This window comes from Antechinus flavipes, chromosome 4, assembly GCF_016432865.1.
Source record: "Antechinus flavipes isolate AdamAnt ecotype Samford, QLD, Australia chromosome 4, AdamAnt_v2, whole genome shotgun sequence".
NCBI lineage: Eukaryota > Metazoa > Chordata > Mammalia > Dasyuromorphia > Dasyuridae > Antechinus > Antechinus flavipes.
The window spans coordinates 8,069,562-8,093,152 of record NC_067401.1 but is presented as its reverse complement, the minus strand read 5'-3'; the positions used below and the strand labels follow the sequence as shown (position 1 = coordinate 8,093,152).

At 41.6% G+C, this 23,591-nt stretch overlaps 2 protein-coding genes across 3 annotated transcripts in view; both read left to right on the top strand.

Moving 5' to 3' along the window:
• LOC127563083 (gastrula zinc finger protein XlCGF57.1-like) overlaps nt 1-14,344 on the top strand; it is a 67,936-nt gene extending 53,592 nt beyond the window's left edge. For both annotated transcript variants that reach the window (XM_051999311.1, XM_051999312.1), the window contains 4 exons: nt 7,475-7,563; nt 8,118-8,244; nt 10,000-10,095; nt 12,549-14,344. In XM_051999311.1, the coding sequence (XP_051855271.1) occupies nt 7,513-7,563; nt 8,118-8,244; nt 10,000-10,095; nt 12,549-14,173 (1,899 nt within the window). In that variant the 5' untranslated portion in view covers nt 7,475-7,512 and the 3' untranslated portion in view covers nt 14,174-14,344. The remainder of the gene's footprint in view (nt 1-7,474; nt 7,564-8,117; nt 8,245-9,999; nt 10,096-12,548) is intronic.
• The window catches only part of LOC127563075 (zinc finger protein 260-like), a 298,396-nt gene that overhangs the window by 105,023 nt on the left and 169,782 nt on the right, over nt 1-23,591 (top strand). The window lies entirely within an intron of this gene.

Genomic DNA, 23,591 nt, shown 5'->3' with positions numbered 1-23,591 from the left:
CTCCCACCTCCACCCCTAGATGGCAGGTAGTCCAATATATGTTAAATATGTTAAAATATATATTAAATCAACATGTATTGGTCAACCTGCCATCTGGGGGAGGAGGTGGGGGAAAGGAGGGGAAAAATTGGAACAAAAGGTTTGGCAAGTGTCAATGCTGTAAAATTACCCATGCATATAATTTGTAAATAAAAAGATATATATATATATATATATGTTAAATCCAATATATGTATACATATTTATACAGTTCTCTTGCTGCACAAGGAAAATTGGTTTTAGAAAGAATTAAATTAAAAATAATTTGGGAAGGCAAACAAAATGCAAACAAACATCCACAGAAAGCATGAAAATGCCATGTTATGATCCTCATTCAGTTCCCACAGTCTTCTCTCTGGGTGTGGATGGCTCTCTTCATTACTGAACAATTGGAATTGGTTTGAATCATTTCATTGTTGAAGAAAACCACAACCATCAGAATTGATCATCATATAGTCTTGTTGCCGTGAATAATATGACCATTTTTTTTTTTCATAATTGTGTACAAACTCAGCAATCAATTTTCCCAGCTTTCAGTCTTCAGGTATATAACTTTTATTGGCATAGATTCCAAGTTGATTGAAAGTTGAATTTGCAGTTGAGTAATTCTCTAAACTGGACTTTGTCCTTTCCCCTTGGCTTTCCAACATTCTGTCCCACAGAAGATATTTGTTTTTAATTTAATTTTGCTTTTCGTGACATCTGTAAGTACATTGAGTGCTCTGGAATGTCAGATATTTGTTGAGGGCAGCTAGGTTCTCCATTAATATTTCTTACAAGTCTTTGTTCTCAGTTCCTGAAAATAGTCCTATTATACCTGGTCTAAATTGAGCATTATTCTTGTTGCGAGAGATGGAAAGGAGAACTTCTTCTATGGAAGATTATTTTGTCTCAATATAGGAAAGAATGAATACTAACTTTTTGTTTGTTTCAGATTCCTTTAGCGAAGACACTGGATTTGAAGTTAAGAACTTGAACATGGTGCAGAGCATTTGCCTGAGAAGAGGCTCCCAAAGGGCCATTGCAACATGAACGAAGCCAGGGAATATGATATGAATTTAGAGAAAGAGAAGAGCCGATCCAGAGAAGGAACCATTCCCAGAACGACTTTGAGTCATGGGAATGTGCCTCAGTGTATGGCAATTGGGAAGAGCTTCAGCCTTGGGCCAGTCTTTGTTGGAACTATGGAGAAAAGTCTGGATAAATATGACAAGTGGAAAGAGCTTGAGAGATTTTCAAACCTAATTACATATGATATACTCTCTTTGGAGAAGAACTTCTCTAAGTATAGCAAAGGCAAGAAACCTTTCGGGTATCACTTAGGTTTATTTAAGTTTCATAGAATAGAAGCTAGAAAAAATCTACATGAACAGAGTGAATGTGGAAAAGTATTTAGAAGATGGGATCTTATTGAAAATCAGAGAATTCCCTTAGGAGACTGTCATTATAAATATAATAAATATGGAAAAAGCTATTTCCACAAAGGAAGCTTGAATGAACTTCAGATAAATCATGCTAAACTGAAACTCTTTAAATGTGATGAATATGGGAAAGGCTCTAACCTGAGATTAAGTACACTGGAGAAAATCCTTTTGAATGCAATGAATGTAGGACACCCTTTAGTAGGAGGTAAACCTTGATCACATACTATAGAACTCATATTGGAGAGAAACCTTTTCTACATTATTGTGGAAAAGGCTTCAGCCAGAGGGGACACTTCATTGCTAATCTGTTTAATTGCTAAATCTCAGAAGGAATCCATTATCAGTTAGTATTCTGTGAGTCATTCAATAATGGAGTCAAGTTGTTGAGGTCTAGCTTTGGGGAACCTAAATGAAATTAGGGTTAAGGTCTAGTGGCAGGTTTGGGGTACAGATTCGGCGCAAGGGGGTCTAGTAGCGGCGCGAGTTCCCAATAAAAGCATTTATTGGCCCGGAGAGCTAGATTGATAAAAGAGGTTTATTATTATATAAGCAAAGTTAAAGTATAGGAGAAGGTAGAGATAAGGAGGGCACTGGACAGAGGGTCCAGTGGACAGAGATCCTCACATGGTAGCCATGTTTGGAACCTCTGCAAAGAGGGGTTCCCAGCATGGCCTTTTTATAATAGGAGACTTAGCTCGAGGGGCTTCCGGGTGTAGCCCCAAAGTTGGCTCAGATCCAGGTGGGGCTGGGAACAGGTCAGATCTTCTATTGGAATTCAAAAGGACCAGGATGTGTGAGTTAAAGGGCAATTTACATTATTAACTAGGAGAGGATGGGAATCTAGAAAGGAATCTTTCTTGCATCATTCCCCCCTCAAGCAGTTGGAACTTAAATTCATTTAAGGAAAAAGAAATAGGGCAAAGTCTCTTATTGAGACAGAATTGAAGATTTTCTCCTTCCAGGATTTTCCAAGTTCAGGGGTCTCCTCTTCAAAGTGGCAGGATTTTTGTGCCCCAAGCTATCAGAGCTCTGGAGTTTTCCAGAGGCTTCCCTATCTGTTACCTTAAACAAATTTCCTTTTTTTTTAGTTCTGGGAGAGAACAAGACAATTCTCAAAATTCAGGTAGAACAGAATTTAACTTTCCAGTTTAACACATATATCAATTTAAAAGTTATTTTAAAATTAACCAGTACTTTATTTTGTGGAATTCCCTAAAATCTACTGAAATGTTTCATTCAAGCCAAATTGCCTTTTGGTTGTTTTTCCAAGGCCAAATCTCTTCTCTTTTGTAAACCAAGAAAGTGTTAAATGCCAGTTGTTTTTTTTTTCTGTTTTCATGTTTTTTGCATCATATGCGTTTTTATTTTGAGGTTCCTCCTGGCATGGTTCCACAAGCCTGTGTTCTGATAACAAAATTATAGGCTCCTGGCTTACAGAAGTTTTTAAAGTGGTAGTGAACTGCTTTTCCAATTTCCCCAAAGTTTCCATTCTCTAATCCCTTTTAGTCTATGCTCTTGTCATTTCTATGTGCTGAAACTTTCTCACTTACTTTTCTATATACATATCCCTTTAGTGGACTTTGTTTTTTTATTGTTTTATTTCTCTGGTTATACATATATATTAACTTTTTGTTATTTAATTGGTTTCTTTTTTCTGATTATGCATATATATTAACTTTTTAAAATACACATTTCTTTATGAATCATGTTGGGAGAGAAAAAATCAGAACAAAGGGGAAAAACCACAAGAGAGGAAAAAAAAAAAAAAAACAGAAAAAAGAAGTAACATAGCATGTGTTGATTTCCATACAGTCTCCATAATTCTCTTCCTGGATGCCGGTGGCATTTTCTGTCCAAATTCTATTGGGATTTCTTTGGATCACTGAACCACTGAGAAGAACCAAGCCTTTCATGGTTGATCATTGCATGTTCTTATTTATTATTGTGTGCAATGTATTCCTGGTTCGGCTTGTTTCACTCAGCATCAGTTCATGTAAATCTCTCCAGACCTTCCTAAAATCAGCTTGTTCATCAATTTTCACAGAACAATAATATTCCATTACCTTCACATATCACAGCTTATTCAGCCATTCTCCAATTGCTGGGCATCTGCTCATATTCCAATTCTTTGTTACCACAAAAAGAGCCACTACAAACATTTGTGGGTCCTTTTCCCTCTGTTAGGATCTCTTTGGGACATAGATCCAGTAACGGTAATGGCACTGCTGGGTCAAAGGGTAGTCCCAGGTGTTTAGCCCTTTGGGCAGAGTTCCAAATTGGTCTCCAGAATGGTTGGATCATTTCACACTCCAACACTGATGCATTCGTAGAATGGACTTAGATTAAAGCTCCTTTAAAATGGAATGTCTCATTTCTTTTTCAGTCTGATCTGAGGCTTCTCCTGCCCTCTTCTACTTGCTTTTACCATCTTCACTGTACTGAATGTATTTCCCCTTTCTCTCATCCTCTCTTGCAAAGCTGCTGCAGGCAGCCAGAGGGAGAGAAAGATGAAAAGATTCTCTTTCCTTCCACTACCCTAATCCCGACGTGCTCCTCTTCCCAAAGTTACTTGACACTCCAATCTATTCTCCTATGTTCCCTTGCTCCCCTATATTTCTAGGCTGTTCCCTACTGACATAGATGCTCAGATTTTGGCGTACCCCATCCTCAGAGAATCCATACTTTGGCCAGAAGTCGTTTCCTTCTAAGTGGATGCCAGTCTAAATTAAACAATCTTTGATCTTTTTATCTTTTCCCTTACACTTTGCCACATCATCCCTGTTCTGTAATTTATTCCCTAATGGACTATCAGGGGTATCTGGAGGAAAGGATTTTCATTCTCTGACTGAAACTTTCCCATCTCGACACTACTCATGGGTGAAGAGTGATTTTACCCACTTTGTCTCTTGCCAAGATGAATTTTGAGCCCACCAGCCTAACTATCTTGGCTACAAAGCCCGTGCCATTTACCCTGTGTCTTGTCCTGGATATGGATAAAGTCCCTCCACCAGACTGAGGACCACTGATAAATGATCGTGAGATGTGTCGGTCGGTCAGGGTTGAGAGATGCACCCTCTCCAGTGGAGTTTTATCCTGGATGACCCCACATCTGTGTGGGATGGTGGCAATCCACTAACACAATCAGATGTCCGCTTGTGAGTGCAGGAAAATGTTTTTTTCTTTCTCATGAGAAAACGTGTGCAGTCTCTGACCCAAAAAGTATGACAGAGAGACACAAACACAAGCAAGGGGCAGTCCCTTTTTATTCCCTAGGGAGCCTTTTCCCAAACCCCTGGCTCCTTTCCCCACTGGCTGGGGTTCAGAACTCCCATTCTAAGGCGAGGTTTCTAAGACTCTGTGGCAGTTAGAATGGGTGGATATTGCAGAGGCATCCGTTTAGGTTTGTTATCAGGACTAAAAACAACTCCTCACAATTAGAGCTGCCCCAGAGTGAAAAAGGCTTCCAGTGGTGGGCAGGCCTTCAGCAGAAGGCCTCCAAGGAAGCTTTCGAGCACAGGCTGAAGGGCTCTGTTTAGATTCTTTCGTTGCTGGGTTGTAGGTAGCTAATAAGCTGAACAGCTTCCAATTCTAACGTTCTGTGGTTCTATGAAGTAGCTTCCCCAGGAGCTGGGAGCTCTTCCAGCCATTCTGGAAAGGAGTTTGGAATAGGCCCCAAAGCTATTATACCCTTTGGCCCAGCAATATCAATACCAGGGCTTTAACCAAAAGAGGTAAAAAGAAAAGTGATGCGGGAGAGCTTCCTTTCTAGATTCCCAGCCTCTCCTAGTTAATAATGTAAATTGCCCTTTAACTCACAAATCCTGGTCCCTTTGAATTCCAATAGAAGATCTGACCTGTTCCCAGCCCCACCTGGATCTGAGCCAACTTTGGGGCTACACCTGAAAGCCCCTCGAGCTAAGTCTCCTATTATAAAAAGGCCATGCAGGGAACCCCTCTTTGCAGAGATTCCAAACATGGCTACCATGTGAGGATCCTCTGTCCACTGGACCCTCTATCCAGTGCCCTCCTTATCTCTACCTTCGCCTATACTTTAACTTTGCTTACCCAATAATAAACCTCTTTTATCAATCTAGCTCTCTGGGCCAATAAATGCTTTTATTGGGAACTCGCGCCGCTACTAGACCCTCTTGCGCCATCTGTACCCCAAACTTGCCACTAGACCTTAACCCTAATTTCATTTAGGTTCCCCAAAGCTAGACCTCAACAAAAGGATCCATCCCTATAAAAACACGATTCCTGTCTCAATGTGCCTCGGACTAGACAGCCCATAGCTTATCCAATAGGATGTATCCCTGGGACCCACAATACAGACGGACACTGCGCGGGGCCAGAGTTTCCAGGGAGAAGCAGAGATTGGATTCCTTCTGAGAAATTGCAAAGCCAGAGTTTCCCAAAATATGAACAGTTCTTTTCAATTCAAATATTTTAGTAGGGAAGCTTTGAGATCACAGTTTCCCCAAGAACTAAAGATAAATAATTCCATGGATGGTATTAGGAAGACACAGAGAATAAGATACTCGGGAACCCACCTCCCCAAACACACAGATACACGTATGCACACGCGCAAACATACGGAAGCAATATTTACAATAACTGCCCAAACACACGCACACGCTCACCCCCCCAGCCCTACGCAATACCCACAAATATAAGCACACATCCATCCATACACGTGCATGCTCACGCACAGACACACAGGGTCACACACGCAGATTACACAGCAGGCTCACACCCTCACACACACAGGCTGACACACACATGCACACACAAACGTGCATATGCACACAAAATGCACATGCAAGTTCTCACACATGCACCGAGCCGCACAGGCTCACGTGTGTAGATATGAGCACACGCGCAGGCTCACACACACGTCCCCACCCCCACCCCAGCCGCCCCCAAGAAGAACAGCCCCAGTCCCTGCAGAAAGGCCAGTCTCCGCCCATCTGACCACGCCCACCTGGGGCAGAGCGCGGTTCCTAGGCCATTGAACATCTCGGGCACGTGGCGCAGCCGGCCCTGGAACGCAAGCCCCGGCGGGGAGGGAAGCAATGGAATGGGAAGGAAGGGGGCCCTGGGGGCCACGAGTCCCGCAGTGCCCGGGGTCCCGGGAAGGGCAGGAAAGCTGGGCAGCAGAAACTAGGGCTAAACGCGCCACTTGCACCGCGTCCCCGGAGGAGCGCCCCACTGCACCTGCTTCGGCCCGGACACCGGGGGCGGGAAGGGGAAAACTTCGGACCCCAGGGTTCAAAGTGGGAGTTTTTCCTGAGCTCCGGAGGGATTTCGTCCTGGCTGCCCTGGAACAAGTCCCCCAAGAGCCCCTGAGCAAGCCCCATCCCTTTTCCTAAGTCTCCTATGGACTCGTTCTCTTAGTCCTCAAACCAACTGCACCCCCAGCTTTGTGGGCGGAGACAGCGGCCTTAGAGAAAGCTTTAGGGGAAAGGATCAGGGGGTCTTGATGGGGGCACAGGGGAGACACAGGGCCCCTGAAAGGTTGGGGGTGCGGGACCTGCTCTTTTCAGTCCTGGTCCCGCTGCACGTGATCCCTCAAAACTGAACCTGAGGTTACAGGGGCTTGTGCAGAGGGGCGGGACACGGAAGTCCCCCCCCAAGTAGGAGAGCAGGACACCAATTATGTGTCACATAAGGGCCAGAGAAAGCGGTCATTGTGGAGGAGAGACCTAAGGGACCACAGACCGGAGTCAGTACCGGAGAAATGAAACGCCGGAAAAGAATGGAATCTCCACAAGCCTTTGTCCAGTGCGCAGACTCAGAGTTTTCGGGGGAGGGGGGAAGGGGCTGCAATGCCTCCTGGGAGATGTAGTCTAGGTCAACGAGTCTAACGCGAGTACAGTACGGGGCCTTCCTTTTCCGCACTCTATTCCCCAAAATGCATTGCGGAGGACTCCTATGCGCGTGGACTTGGGGGCGCTGGTCCAGGAGCTCCAGGAGAGCCGGTCTGGGATTCTCACGGCTTCTTCCTCCTCCAGCTCAGCCCTGTAAAGACCCTGCCCTTCCCCGGCAGCAGATGGAGGCCGAGGAGGGCCCGACTTCTGGCTGCCTCATGGCCGCCTTTCAGGTGAGTCCCAGCTCCTCCCGCTCCGTGTAGCAAAGAGCATTAAGGGCTTCCTACCTGCCGGGCAGCGGGGGCGCGAAGGCCGGGTAAAGGTGTGTGTTTGTTTTTCTTTTGATCTGATTTTCCTTACACAGAATTACAAATGTGGGACGAACTTTGCACCTGTGCAACCTCCTTGAAACTTTGCTTTCTTGGGGAAGAGGGAAGGGAGGAGGGCAGGAAAATTGGGAATACAGAGTTTCACAAAACAAATGTTGGAAACTGTCCTCACTAATATTTTGGAAAAGAAAAAACTATAAAAAGTGGGAAAAGAGAGAGCGAGGGATCAGTCGGGGCGCTAGGGGGCGGCCATATCTGGACTGTGATCGCCAAGGTCAGTGTTGGGCTCAGGGTCAGTGTTGGGCTCATTCTCCCGGGAGGTTTGGGGCGTCAGGAGGAAAGGGCACAGGGCCCTGGGGGTTCTTGGCGAGGATTGTCGGGGGGAACCCGGCGTGTGCAGGCTCCTGTGCCCCCCAAGTGGGAGAGCAGGACACGAGGCCGGCTTGTGTCTGATCCAGGAGCCGGTGACCTTCCGGGACGTGGCCGTGGACTTCACCTGGGAGGAGTGGAGGGTCCTGGAGCCGGCGCAGAAGGCCCTGCACAGGGACGTGATGCTGGAGAACTTCCAGAACCTGGTCTCTGTGGGTAAGCGCGGCGTCCCCTTGGGAAGGGCGGAGCTGGTTGGCCAGAGAGCTTGGCGGCTGCCTGTCCTGGGGCAAGCCCCGGCCCCTTTGTGCCTGAGGGGAGGCGGCCTCTGGGGTGACTGTCCCTCTGGGCCTCTCTTCAGCAGCCAAAGCTCCCCCACCCCATGGGGTCCCCCTGCCCTTCTGGGCTTTTCCCACACATTTCAGTCCATGTTCCGTGGGTCTGGGGGTGACCTCCCTGGGGTTCCTCGTCCATACAGCACCTTCTGACTCCCGTCTGCAGCTTGTGCACCTACAAGTGTCCCCCCTACATGGGGAGCCCAGTGCTCCCCCCAGCCGGTTACGCCCCATTCCCCAAATGTCCTGTTTCCTATTCTTTATCCTGGTTCTCGCCTCTGTCCCTGAGGTTCGCTCAGGCGTATTTTGTGGCCTGCCCAGTGTCTCCTCTACAGCCTGACCCGCAGTGATGGAGAGCCAGGGACAGGCCTTCCTCCCCTAGCCCAGGATGCAGCTGCTGGCCTGCTTGTCCTTCCAAGCCTAACTCAGACCTTGACCGGTCCTCAGACAGATGTGGGATTTGGAAGTTCCCCCCAGTGCTGCCGGGGGGAGTCTCTAAGGCCCCCCTGTCCTTTGTGGCTCTTGCCATTGTTCCTCCTGAAATGGAGGGTCCAGGATGTCCTTGGGCACCTCCTGCCCGGCTTCTCCGCTGCCCCTCGCCGGGTCCTCTCCTCCCCTGTTCCTGTTGTTTGGGAATCCTCCTTATTTATGTTATGGGGCCTGCTCGGTGCAGTAGGGAAACCTTAAGGTCCTCCTGGGGGCCGGGCACTCTGCTGAGAACTGGGCCCCCGAGGAAAGGCCCGGAACCTTCCTGCTCTCAGGGAGTCCCGGTCACATGGGAGGGACAACACGTAAACTGCTTTGGGACAAAGAAGACATGGCAGAGAGAACTGGGGATAATCCAGAGGAAAAGCCCCGGAGTCAAGGGGGAGTGGGGCTGGCTTTGGCAGGAGGTGGGATTTTGGCAGAGAAGAAAACCAGGAGACAGTGAGGGAGCCGAGAAGTGCAGGGGTGAGGGAGAGCCACTGAAAGGGCCATTTCTGATGGACAGATGGGGCGTCTTGTTCTGGGAAGCACACGGAGGCCGGTGTCCGAAGCTCCCTCAATGGGCTTGTTCCTGTTTTTCACCCTCTTCAATCCCTGAGGACCTTGTGTGCCCTGCTCTCCATCCCCCGGTGCAGTTGTGGCTGGATGCTGGAGTCAGGGCACAGCCAGGGGGAGCTGGGCCTTCGAGGGGCTTTGCAGCTTCCTCCAGGCAGCCCGGCCTGCCCACTCTCCACATCTGCCCTCAGTAGAGCTCAGCCCTGGGAATGGGGAGATCCAGCCACGAGTCCAGGGGGAAGACCGGAGTCTGAGCATGGTGAGGGCTTCTGGGTCTCCTCCTTGAGGGCAGCGCTGTTGCTTGTCTCAGAGCCTTGACAACTTGCGAGTCTTCCTTCTGGGAAGGGTCTGGGAGTAATCTGAGCAGGAAAGTCCCAGTGGGGAAGGAATTGCTCTTGCCTGGATTGAAGATGCCCTTGGATGAACAGCTTGGCTCCCAGTGAGCATGTCTGGGACAGACAGCACAGATGGGAGGGAAATTGACCTAGGGTCGGGGCCCCTGTTGCATGGGGAGACAGAGCTGAGAGCTTCAGAGCCCTCTGGGCATCCTGCTTATCCCTGAGTAATTAAGTTCCAGATGTTCTGTCCCTGTGTGCAGGGATTCCTGTTTCCAGGCTGGATGTGATCTCCCTGTTGGAGAAGCCAGAAGGAGCCTGGAGTCCCGAGAACAGAGACTCCAATGGGTCTCATCAAGGTGGGTGAAGTGCAGGCAGATGCTGGGAGATGGCCCCCTCTGCCTCATTCTCTGTCCTGTCCAATATGGCGATGCCGTCCTTGGATCCAAGGCAGGAGAGCTTGGCTGCTTGTGTTTTTGTTGCGGTAGCCAGCTAGTCATAACTCTCCTGTGTTTGGTTTTATACTTTTGTTACTTTTGTGCATTTGATTTTCTATTTCAGAGAAACCGTCATTTGCCTTTTTTAGAAATTTGAAAAGGTAAAAGAATTTTCCTAGTACTTTTACTACTAAAATGTAGGACTTGATAATTATCTCTTACTTTTTTTATGAATTTCAACTTATTTAGGCTGTTGAGATCTCTTTTTTTTTTTCAGTTTTCAACATGTTTTTATTTTATTATTTTTTTATTTTATTTTATTTTTTTAATAATTTTTTATTGATAGAACGCATGCCAGGGTAATTTTTTACAGCATTATCTCTTGCATTCACTTCTGTTCCGATTTTTCCCCTCCCTCCCTCCACCCCCTCCCCCAGATGGCAAGCAGTCCTTTACATGTTGAATGGGTTACAGTATATCCTAGATACAATATATGTGTGCAAAACCAAACAGTTCTCTTGTTGCACAGGGAGAATTGGATTCAGAAGGTAGAAATAACCCGGGAAGAAAAACAAAAATGCAAGCAGTTTATATTCATTTCCCAGTGTTCTTTCTCTGGGCGTAGCTGCTTCTGTCCATCTTTGATCAATTAAAGCTTTCTTTATCGAAGAGATCCACTTCCATCAGAATACGTCCTCAAACAGTATCGCTGTTGAGGTATATAATGATCTCCTGGTTCTGCTCATCTCACTTAGCATCAGTCCATGTAGGTCTCTCCAAGCCTCTCTGTATTCATCCTGCTGGTCATTCCTTACAGAACAATAATATTCCATAACATTCATATACCACAATTTACTCAGCCATTCTCCAATTGATGGACATCCTTTCATTTCCAGCTTCTAGCCACTACAAACAGGGCTGCCACAAACATTTTGGCACATACAGGTCCCTTTCCTTTCTTTAGTATCTCTTTGGGGTATAAGCCCAGTAGAAACACTGCTGGATCAAAGGGTATGCACAGTTTGATAACTTTTTGAGCATAGTCCAAATTGCTCTCCAGAATGGCTGGATGTGTTCACAATTCCACCAACAATGTATCAGTGTTCCTGTTGAGATCTCTTTTAAACCAAATTCTCAGATATATTTTTAGCTACTTTCCCAATGTTTATGTAATTTCTATATTTCATTAGATTATCATGTGTGCCTTTATTCAAGTCATTTATTAAAACAAGTTATTGGATTTGTAAGAAGTCATGCCTTGTTTGCCACGACAGGACATTTTTGTAATGGATCTTTTTTTTTTGTTTGTTTTTTTGTCTTCTCAAGAGAATGGAGACAGAGTGATAAAATTCAGAGCTGAAAATAAAACTAAATCTAAAAAAATGAAAGCTGAAGTAAAAATTTCATTAAGAAATAAAATCAATCTCTTAACATCTAGTATAAGACATTTAAGGCTTTATAACTTTTTTCTTTTCATAACAAGTCAAATTGAACTTATTTGATATGTCATACTTTCTTCTTGAATGTTTTTTTAAAAAACGGTCAGTTAATTGTTATAGATTGACAACCATGGATCTTTGTGAATTTGTAATTTTAGTTTGGCAATCAATAAATTCTGTGTTTAACCTCTTTTTTTTCTTCAACATTTTTGATAACTTATATATGCACATATGTATATTTGTACAATTCTATATTTTGATAAAGTATATTGGTTCAATTCTTTTCTTATTTTCCCAATTTGGGTAAAGCTTAGTAATTCTTTTGTTTGTTTGTTTGTGAGACAATTGTGGTTAAATGACTTGCCGAGGGTCACACAGCTTATAAGTCTTAAGTGTCTTGGTCACATTTGACCTTTTCTCCTCAGGGCCTCCTGACCTCAGGGCCAGTACTTTATGTACTGTGACAGCTAGCTGTTCCATAGTAATTCATAAGATTTCCTCAATTGCTTGGGGTCTTCTAACTCTGTCACTTTTATCTATATAGATTCTAAGTTGAATATAGTTTCATTTAAGTGATTTTTTTTTTTTTTTTTTTTTTTTGGCTAATCCTCCCTTCCCTCCCCCCTCCCCCCCAGAGTGGCTTTTCACTCTTTAAGGATAGAGAAGATAATTTAGCTTTTCATTAAATGTTTTTATTGACATCTGTAATTGTTTGAATGAACTGTAGTGTAACTCACTTAGTCCTAGGCAGCTAAGGACTCTTTTTTAAAATCTGTCTTTGGCTTCACTTCAGACAAACAGTCCTTGTTCTGCCTGGTTCAAAGTGAGCATCATTGTCCTTTTTGGAAGAGACAAAAGCTAGAACTTGCTGTAAAGAAGGTTCCTTGCTCTCAGTACGGAATTTGTGACTAGTGTTTTTTGGGGTTTTTTTTTCAGATTCCCTTAGCAACAAAATCAAATTTAAAATAAGGGGCTCAAATCTGATACAGAACCTTTCTGAGGCATCATCCAAAAAGATACTTCCAAAGGGCACAGCCAGGCACTGCAAGATGGAGAAATCCGGAGAATTTGATAATGATTTAGAAAAACCCAAGGGCATCCTGGAGCAACGACCTAGACAAATAACAGTTACTCCCAGAACAACTTTTAATCAAGGAAGTGGATCTCAGAGCAATCTATTTGGGAAAAGATTTAGTTTTGAACCAGTCTTTTCACTGTGGAGAGAAACAATGGGAAAAAGTGTCTATAAATATAAGACACTTGGAAAGGGCATCAAAGATTTTCCTAGTCTACTTTCTCACAATCCATATTCCTTAGAGAAGAATTTTTCTAAGGATATCAAATGTAAGAAGCCCTTTAGATACCACTCAGACCTAATTAAATTTCAAAGAATACACGCTGGTGAGAAGCAATGTAAACACAAGAAATATGGCAAAGCTGTTGGCACAAGGGTGAATTTTGTTGACTGTCAAAACAGAGGCAAACATGAGTGTAAGCAATATGAGAAAGCTTTCAGTTACAAGGAAAGCTTGACTAAACCTAAGAGAATTCGTAGTAGAGAGAAACTTTTTGAATGTAGTGAATGTGGAAAAGACTTTACCCGGAAGGAAGGACTTACGAATCATCAGAGAACTCATACTGGAGAGAAACCTTTTGAATGTAATGAATGTGGGAAAGCTTTTACACAAAAGGGAAGCCTGATTACCCATCAGAGGATTCATACTGGAAAGAAACCCTTTGCCTGTAATGAATGTGGGAAGGCCTTTAGTGCGAAGGGAAATCTTGTTTCACATCAGAGAATTCATACTGGAGAAAAACCCTATACGTGTAATGATTGTGGGAAAGCCTTCAGTGAGCGGGGAAGCCTCAATAGACATCAAAGAACTCATACTGGAGAAAAACCCTTTACATGTAATGATTGTGGGAAAGCCTTCACTGAGCGGGGAAGCCGCAATAAACATCAAAGAATTCATACTGGAGAGAAAACCTTTGTATGTGATGAATGTGGCAAAGCATTTAGCCAAAGAGCCAGCCTTATGATCCATCAGAGTACTCATACTGGAGAGAAACCTTTTACATGTAATAATTGTGGGAAGGCTTTCAGGCAGAAGAGTAACCTTAATACACATCAGAGAAGTCATACTGGGGATAAATCCTTTGTTTGTAATGAATGTGGGAAAGCCTTCAGTGAGAGAGGGCACTTTATTACACATCAAAGAACTCATACTGGAGAAAAACCCTTTCCATGTAATGACTGTGGGAAAGCTTTCAGTGAGAAAGGAACCCTTACTAGACATCAGAGAACTCATTCTGGAGAGAAACCCTTTGCCTGTAATGAATGTGGGAAGGCATTTAGTGCAAGGGGAAACCTTATGACACATCAGAGAAGTCATACTGGAGAGAAAGCCTTTTCATGTAGTGAATGTGGAAAAGCCTTTACCCAAAGAACCAGTCTTATAACCCATCAGAAATCTCATACTGAAGACAAACCTTTTCCATGTAATGATTATGGGAAAGCTTTCCAGCGGAGGAGAAACCTTACCATACATCAGAAAAGTTAACTGGAGATAAACCCTTTGTAATGAATGTGGGAAAGCCTTCTGTGTGAGAGGATACTTTATCACTCAGAGAACTCACAGTGTAAAAAAACCCTTTGAATGTAATGACTATGGGAAAGCTTTCAGTGAGAAGGGAAGTCTAAATAGACATCAGAGAACTCACACTGGAGAGAAACCCTTTGCATTTAATGAATTCAAATTAATGAAAGGCCTTCAGTGAGAGGGCAAACCTTGTTAGACATCAGAGAAGTCATACTGAAGAGAAACCATTTGCATCTAATGAATGTGACAGAGCTTTCAGTAGGAGGGCAAACCTTATTGCCCATCAGAGAATTCACACTGTTGAACAACAACCCATTGAGCATAAAGAGCATGGGAAAGCTTTCATTAAGAGGGAAATACCCTCAAATTGCCAGAGAATTAAAACTGTACAGAAATCTTTTGTTTGCAATGAATGTAAGAAAGCTTTCAGAGAAAGGAAGCATTTTATTAACCATCAAAAAATTCATATGGAACATGAAGAATTTTAATTATAAATGCAAAGAATAGTTTTTAGTGGTTCTGTGTAGATATTCATCCATTTCATTTAGATGATCAGATTTATTGGCACACAATTGGGCAAAATAGCTCCTAATTATTCCTTCAATTTCCTCTTCATTGATGGTAAATTCACCCTTTTCATTTTTGATACTGATAATTTGATTTTCTTCTTTCCTTTTGCTAAGCAAATTAATCAAAGATTTATCTTTTTGTTGAGATTTTTTCTTTCTTTCAAAAAAACGATTCTTAGTTTTGTTTATTAGTTCAATGGTTTTCTTACTCAATTTCATTAACTCTCCTTTGATTTTTAGAATTTAGAATTTGATATTTAATTGGGAGTTTTTAATTTATTCTTTTTCCTACTTTTTTTAGTTATATGTCCAAGTCATTGATCTTCTCTTTCTCTATTTTGTTCACATAAGCATCTAGTGATATAAAATGTTCCCTAAGAACTTTTTTGGCTGCACCCCTAAATTTTGGCATGTTGCCTTATCATTCTCTTTGATGAAATTATTGATTGTTTCTATGATTTGTTTTTGATCCACTCATTCTTTAGATTATTTAGTTTCCTATACTTTGAATCTATTTTTCTATGGACCCTTATTACACATTTTTATTGTATCATGATCTAAAAAGGATGCTTTTCTGCATTTGATTGTGAAGTTTTTATGCCCTAATATAGAATTAAGATTTGTGTAAGGGTTATGTACCTCTGAGAAAAAGGCATATTCCTTTCTGTCCTCATTCAATTTTCTCCAAATTCTACTCATTATGTTATTTATTTTGTGATTAAATTTATCTAGCTTTGAAAGAGGTTGGTTGAGATCTTCAGTTGTATAGCTTTGCTGCTATTTCTTTTTACAACTCTCTTAACTTTTCCACTAAGAATTTGGATGCTGTACCACTTGGCACATTTATTTAGTATTGATATTTCTTCATTATCTATGGTACCCTTTAGCAAGATAAGATTTCCTTATTTATTTTAATTAGATCTATTTTTGTTTTTGCTTGGTCTGGGATCAGGAATCACTACCCCTACTTTTTTAACTCCTGCTGAAGCATATTAGATTCTGCTCCAGCCTTTTACCTTTACTCCGTATGTATCACTCTACTTCAGATATGTTTCTTGTAAACAAAATATTATAGAATTCTGGCTTTTAATCCAGTCTGCTATCTGCTTCCATTTTATGGGAGAGTTCATCCCATTCACAGTTAAAATTACTAATTCTGTATTTCCTGCCATCCTATTTTCCCCAAGTTATACTTTGCTCTCTCCTTTCAACCTTTCCTTCTTCAGCAATTTATTGCTTATGACTACCACCTCCCTCAGTCTGTCCTCCCTTATATCAGTCCCCCCCTTTCTTAGCCCCTTACTCTTATTTCTGCCTTGCCTTCTATTAGCCTCATCTTTTCTTTTCCCCTTTCTCCTCCTACTACACTTTTCCCCATATAGGGATGTAAACATTTTAATCTTTTAAAAAAAAAAAAAAACATTTTTTCCCTTGCATTTACCTTTTTATGCTTTTCTTGAGTCTTGTATTTAAAGATCACATTTTTTGTTCAGCCCTGGTCTTTTCATCAGAAATGATTGAAAATTCCCTATTTCATTAAATGTCCAAATTTTCCCCTGAAAAATAATGCTTAATTTTGCTGGGTAGTTGATGTTGTATGAAGTCCAAGCTCCTTTGCCTTCCAGAATATTATATTCCAGGTCCTTTAGTCCTTTAATGTGGAAGGTCTTGGGTGATCCTGATTGTGATTCCTGGATATTTGAATTGGTTTTCTCCTGAATGCTTGCAATATTTTCTTCTTGATCTGATAATTCTAGTTTTAATATCTCTTGGAGTTTTTATTTTGGGTTCTCTTTCTGGAAGTGATTAATGTTTTCTTTCTTTTTTTTTTATTTTATTTTATTTAATAATAACTTTATATTGACAGAATCCATGCCAGGATAATTTTTTACAACATTATCCCTTGCACTCGCTTATGTTTCGATTTTTCCCCTCCCTCCCTCCACCCCCTCCCCAAGATGGCAAGCAGTCCTATATATGTTAGATATGTTGCAGTATATTCTAGATACAATACATATTTGCAGAACCAAACAGTTCTCCTGTTGCACAGGGAGAATTGGATTCAGAAGGTAAAAATAACTCGGGAAGAAAATCAAAAATGCAAATAGTTCACATTCGTTTCCCAGTGTTCCTTCTTTGGGTGTAACTGTTTCTGTCCATCATTTATCCATTGAAACTCAGTTAGGTCTCTTTGTCATAGAAATCAACTTCCATCAGAATATAATGTTTTCTTTCAATGGCTTTGTTATCCTTGGTTTTAGGATATCAGGGCAATTTTCTTTGGTGATTTCTTGAAAGATATTGTCGAGGCTTTTTTTTTCATTGTGGTTTTTAGGTAGTCCAATAATTTTTAGATTGTCTTTCCTGGATCTGTTTTCAAGATCAGTTTTTTTTTTTTCCAATAACACATTTTATATTTTCTTTTATTTTTTCATTTTTTCATTTTTGTTTTATTCTTGATTTCTCTTTGGGTCCTTCACTTCCATTTGTCCAATTCTAATTTTTAGTGAATTTTTTTTTTTTCAGTTAGCTTTTTTACCTCCTTTTGCTTTTAGCCATTTATACTTTTAACAGAGTCATTTTGTCCAGTGGATTTTTTTTCCATTTCACCAATTTTATTTTTTAAGCAGTTGTTTTCTTTAGCATATTTTCCCCAAAACTCTAGAGAAAGAAAGGGCTAGCCTCTCCAGTTTCTTTGTCAAGAAAGTAGAATTGCATTAGTAAAATAACATATTTACAGATACTTATAGAGATTTAACAATTTAGATTCTAAGCCACTTCTTCCTTGGCATTCAACTTATTTGGAAGTAATTCAGTCCGTCCCTTGATTCCCTATTGGCTGAGTATTAGCCTCTCTGGAGAGCTTAATTCTCCTTTGATCATATCATTACATCTTCTTCCCCTGCTCCCCAAAATAGCTATCCACCTCTAATTACATTTTATAATAGTGTTTCTTATTCTACAGCCCTACCCCGTTACATTTTTCTTTTCTTTTTATTTTTTTGTTCTTCATCCTAGCCTCCATTTCATAGATTTCTAATTTTACTTTTCTAATTTAAGTTTCATTTCTTTGTATTTCTCTAATTTAATTTTCATAACTGTGGAACCTCCATCCAATTCTCACAGAGAATGGTTGAACAAATTGTTGTTTCTGAATATAACATAATAGTATTTGTCCTTCATTATCGAAGAAGATCAACATAGTGTCACTATGTTAAGAGTCAAGTTACAGTGTGACTCAATAATAGGATTACACAATAAGAAATAATTTAAAGGACAGTCTCAGAAGAACCCAAGAACATGTGTATGAATTGATTAAGAGTGAAGTAAACAGAGGAGAATTATTTTATGTAATAACAACATTGTAAAGGACAACTTTGAAACAATAACTGATCAGGGACCAACCATGAATCCAGAAGACTGATTGATCCAGCACTTGAGAGAGATACAGAATGAGATGTATTTTTGGATATGGACAATATAAGAATTACTCAAAAGTATCCATATTTGCTACAATAATTTTTTTGTCTTTTTCCTTGTTTTATTTGGGAGGAAGACATGGATCAGAAAGAGAAGTCACATGTTGAATTTATAATGTGTTTAAAGGAAAAAACAAATCATGTATAATATGATCTTTTTCTGTTCTACTTTCTAAATGAAAATTCTCTTTATTTGGTGTTTAAATTCAGAATTTAAAAAATAAAGAAAAAGGATGAGTGTGTCACAGTGAGAATGGGGGAGGACTGAAGGAGAGTCTGGGAGATTCAGGAGTTTCCCTGCAATGTCAGGTTTGGGGTAGGAATTCTTCATCTGGAATCTGTAAACTAGTATTTTGTATACATTTACATTTACATATTTTCATCTGAGCCTGTAATCTAATCAATTTAGGGCCTGCCCAGAATGGAAAGTCTCAACAATGCAAAGAAGCAAGTCCCTTCTATAGTTTTTGACTGTGATTAAGATCAAATGATTTTCCCATCTTCTGACACCCAGGATGTGTTAGAGGCAGGACTTGAATTCAGGTATTCTAGGACGCATAGTCCCCAAATGTCTGTGCCCTATTCACGTTTGTAAATGTTAGTTTTATGGAATTGGTAGGTATCATTGGGTTGCAAACCTTACTGAATGTTCTATTCATGTCTTTTCATCCCCTGGGTCCTCTCTTATTTTCCAGTGGTTTTTCTTGTAGCTTGTGGTCAGACCTTAATGAGGAAAGGTTTTGGGGGAGTTACAAAGAATTACATTAAATAACTTAATTTTCAATAGGGATTGTTGTTGTGGGGGAGGGTTTTTGGGGGGTTGCAAAGAATTAAATTTAGGTAACTTACTTTTCAGTAGGGAAACATTCTTTTGTTTGGATATGAGAAGTGATGTGATATAAAAGAAATGATATTGAATTTAGGCTCACTTACAACCTGTGCAGTCCTTTTTAAAGTGCCTACTATGTGCTAGGCACTGTAGTAAGGGCTGGGGAAATGACAGTCAGCCCCCAGCAGCCAGGAAGGCGTCCGGCAGACCTGTGGAGCAAGTGGACACAGAATTGCCCCAAGAGTGAAGGCAGCCAATGGTGCCCAATGGTCACTGAGTAACTCTAGAAAGGAAGGTGCGGGATGCTGTGCAAAGGAGAGGATAGGACCTGGAGTCTGGAACCTGACCATGTCTAAGAGAGAACATGAAGGTACTGGGAGGTGGGAAGAGGTGGGACATTAAAGAGGGGGTGGTCTGGCAGGGAAGGGCCATGATGAACAAGTGCAGAAGGATCCGAAAATTCAGTCTCAGACACTTTCTGGCTGCCCGATCCTGGGCAAGTCACAAGTTTGCCTTAGTTTCCCGCTCTGTCAAGTAATCTAGAAAAGGAAATGGCAAATACTTCAGTACCTTTGCCAGGAAACTCCAAATTGGAGCACAAAGAGTCAGACATAACTGAAGTGACTGAACAACAGCCCCCACCGTCACCTAGCAATCTCACTAGCGCCCAGTAATTTAGGTGCCATATCTATTAGGATGATTTTTCAACTCTACCTTTCCTGCCCCAATTTCTTTCCTCACCTCCAACCCCACACTTCTAATTGCCTTTCAGACACCTCAAGCAGGATATCCAGTAGATATCTTATCTATGTATCCAAATCTGAACTCATTTCCCACCCTGAAACCCTCCCTTGTTCCTGCCTTCCCTGTCCTAGAGACCTTTCAGGCAACATCTTCCCAGTCCTTCGGGTGTGAAACCTAGGAGTCCCCCTGGATTCTTCACCATCTCCTCCCCCATATTCTATACGGCACCAGGATTCATCAATTTCACCTTTCAGATTTGCCCCCTTTTCTTCTCTGAAGAAAATCCATATCGATGCAGGACCCCATCATCTAATACCTGAACTATGTAATGGCCTGCTGGAGGGTCTCCCTGCCTCTAGGCTGTCACCATGCCAATCCATCCTCCATTCTACCACTAAAGAGATTTTCCCCTTTAAGGCTTAGGAAATTCATTGTGTATGTTTTAAAATAACTCCTTTGAAAATTAAAATTGCTCAAATGGGAACCAATAATGCCCCAAAACATCGAGAACTGCCAAAGTAATGCAAAAGACTGCAATCCAGTTAGCAGACGTAGCGTTCAAGTTTATTGTGAAAGCGGCAGATTGGGGGAGTCGCTGTTTTTTGGAATAACGGATTCCAAATCAGTGAATATAGTTGCATCTTTGTACACTTACAGACCCCTGGGAGCCACTCGGGAGTGAAAGTGAGTAGTTTTAGTGAGAACAGGTACAAAGAGCAGGCTTTGAGGTCACATTTCCCAAGCATCCCAGAAGCCACATTTTTGAGAACAGTTACTGCGGTAGAAGAGTTTAAGACAAAAATTATCCCATTCAGCTGCTCAGATTTGATAAGAACATTAGTGAATGAATAGGCGAATCAGTGCATGAATAGGAGTGAATAGGGAGCCAGGATAGAGAAAAACAAATTTGAAAGATGGGGACCTGGCTCTTGAAAGCACAGAGGAGAGAGGGGCCTTGAGTAGATGAGAAAACCTGTTCTTCCAGTTTTGTAAGTTTTCTTCCCCACAATAGATCAAAAAGGCATCTTCTCATTTCTAATAAAGAAAAAGCAACTTTCTGCCTTCAGTTAAATTATGGTTAGCATGTAGAAGATAAAGCAGGATACAATGGGAAAGGATCAAGCATAGGTTTGAATTTTTCTGTGACAGAATCTGACCTGATAAAAGAACTCTGTTGGCGCCTCTCTCTCCTGTAGGATATCTTATCCTAAATTCTTTTCTAGATAATATTCTCTCACTTGTTGTTTATAAGGTCTTTTCTCTGAGGGAACTATTTTTTCCCCATCCTTATGTTCCATGTGCTATGTATAGTAAATCATAAGTCAAAATGTTAATTATGTTAACAGAGCCCTTGAAGATAAATCAGAATGTTAGAGAATTAAATTCTTTCTTATAGGCATGTGTGCAAAGTGTAATATATAGAAGCAAAAAGTCATTTGAGAATGAAAGAATTGAGTAACAGCTAGATGACACAGTATATAGAGCACTGGTCCAGAATTCAAATCCAGCCTCAGTAATACTAGCTGTGTGACCCTAAGCAAATCGCTTAACCCCAATTGCCTCAGCAAAAAAGGGAAGGAAAGATCTCTGAAAGCAGGAATGGGAAACAGAGACATAGAAGCTGAGAGAGGCATAAGGAAATGGACCCTCAGAAAAGGATCCCCACGTGCAAAAATGTTTGTGGCAGCCCTTTTTGTAGTGGCAAAAAACTGGAAACTGAGGGGATGCCCATCAGCTGGAGAATGGCTGAAAAAGTTATGGAATATTATTGTTTTATAAGAAACGATCAACAGGATGGTTGCAGAAAGGCCTGGAGAGACTTACGGGGACTGATGCTGAATGAAGTGAGAACTGAGAGAACATGGCAACAAGATTATGCGATGATCAACTGATATATTTGTTTCTTTTCAACAATGAGGTGATTCAAGGCAATTCCAATAGATTGAGATGGAAAAAGCCATTTGCATCCAGAGGCAGGACCGTGGAAACTGAATGTGGATCACAGCATAGTACTTGCAGCTTTTTTGTTTTCTTCTTGATTTTTTTCTTTATTTCCCATTTTGTTCCTTTTTAATCTGATTTTTCTTATGCGGCATGATAAATGTAGAAACATGTATGGAAGAACTGCACATGTTTAACACATATATGAAATTACTTGCTTTCTAGGGGAGAGGATGGGGAGAAGGGAGGAGAAAAATAGGAACACAAGGTATTGTAAGGATGAATGCTGAAAACTATATATGTATTTTGAAAATAAAAAGCTATTATTAAAAAAAAAGTGAACCCTCTGACAGCAGAAAGCATCAGCAGACAAGATGGTCATTAAAGGGCATGGAGATAGGGAGGAAGCAGAGAGTGACAAAGCCAAATACAAGTTAGACATGACCAGCCCTCAAGTAGAACTGGATGCAACAGAATGGGAAGGCCTTTTTCCAGGAAAATATTGACCTGTTATTATGGATCTTTGAAGTACCATAAGAAATGATACATCTTTTCTAAAGGAAAGAAGGAAGACACACACACACACACACACACACACGAAGTGTAATAGCAGGGAAGAGAAAGAATATGAATTTGGCCACGGATGGTGACTTGCATAGTAGTTAATTAATTACTATTTTATTCCAATCAGTAGTAGTCAGTTTGATATGATTCCACAATGGTGATGATTTTAAGTTCTGCATATGAGGCCTTGGAATTGTGAGCTGCAGATTGTAAGTTCACTTGCTTAATCACAAAAAGTTAGCCAGAGGCCCTCCACTCTTGTTTTTCCTTATTATGGTGACCAAGCCCAGCTTGACAGAGGTGACTTAATGGCATGGAAAGCCCCTCAGCTATTCTTGGTGCCCCTCAGTCCCTTGCCATCCTGCAGTAGCCCAACACAAGGAGATGACCACAAGTACTTGGCCAATGAGTGACCCTCCTTGCCTGTCTGGCCTGGCTTGCCAGCCCATGTAGGTAGTTGGACATCTGCTCGTCAGCCCCTCCCCCATGAGCCTGCTCACCTGCTTTGGTAGGACTTTGTGGAAGGTGTGTTAAAGTCTGCTCACTAGCCTGCTTGGCAACCAATAGGATTCTGTATTTTGTGTGGATTCTCCTGGAAGGGCAAGGGCAAGGCCAAGACCTGTCCTCCAATCAGACGCTGTATTTTTGGCCTGCTCCACCTATAAATCCAAGACCTTGAAGGTAGGGGGCATCTCAAACCTGAGAAGATCTGAGGTCTATTTCTTTAGAGGAGGCCATGGACTCTTTAATTTAATAAAGTGCCATTGGCTCTGAGCTCTGTCTCTGTGGGTTGTTGTTTTTTTGTTTTGTTTTGTTTTTTTTCATGTAACTTGGACAATTTTAAAAATCCTCATAGAAGAGAGAGCCCCAGAGGCATCAAGGTAAGAAGCAGTCTTTTGTTAGCATCTTGGGAAAGAAAAAGAGCTCTCTTGTTATTTTTAAGTATTATAAATAAAGGTTACACTTCATATGGCCTTATTTAACATTCTCATTTCTACAATTTCTTCCAGTTACACGATGTGGATAGATGGATGGGGATAAATTATCTCCTCTACTGAAATATTAGCTCCTTGAGGACAGGGGCTTTCCTTGTCTTTCTCTGTACCTATTTCCAGCACTTAGAACCCTGTTTGTTTGCACTTGAGAAGTGCTAAATAACAGGTTTTTTCCTTTTTTTTGTTGAAAAGTTACTCAATATCCCTTCAAAAGTACTCCATTAGCCCTGACTTCAATTAGAGAAATTCCCACCACCT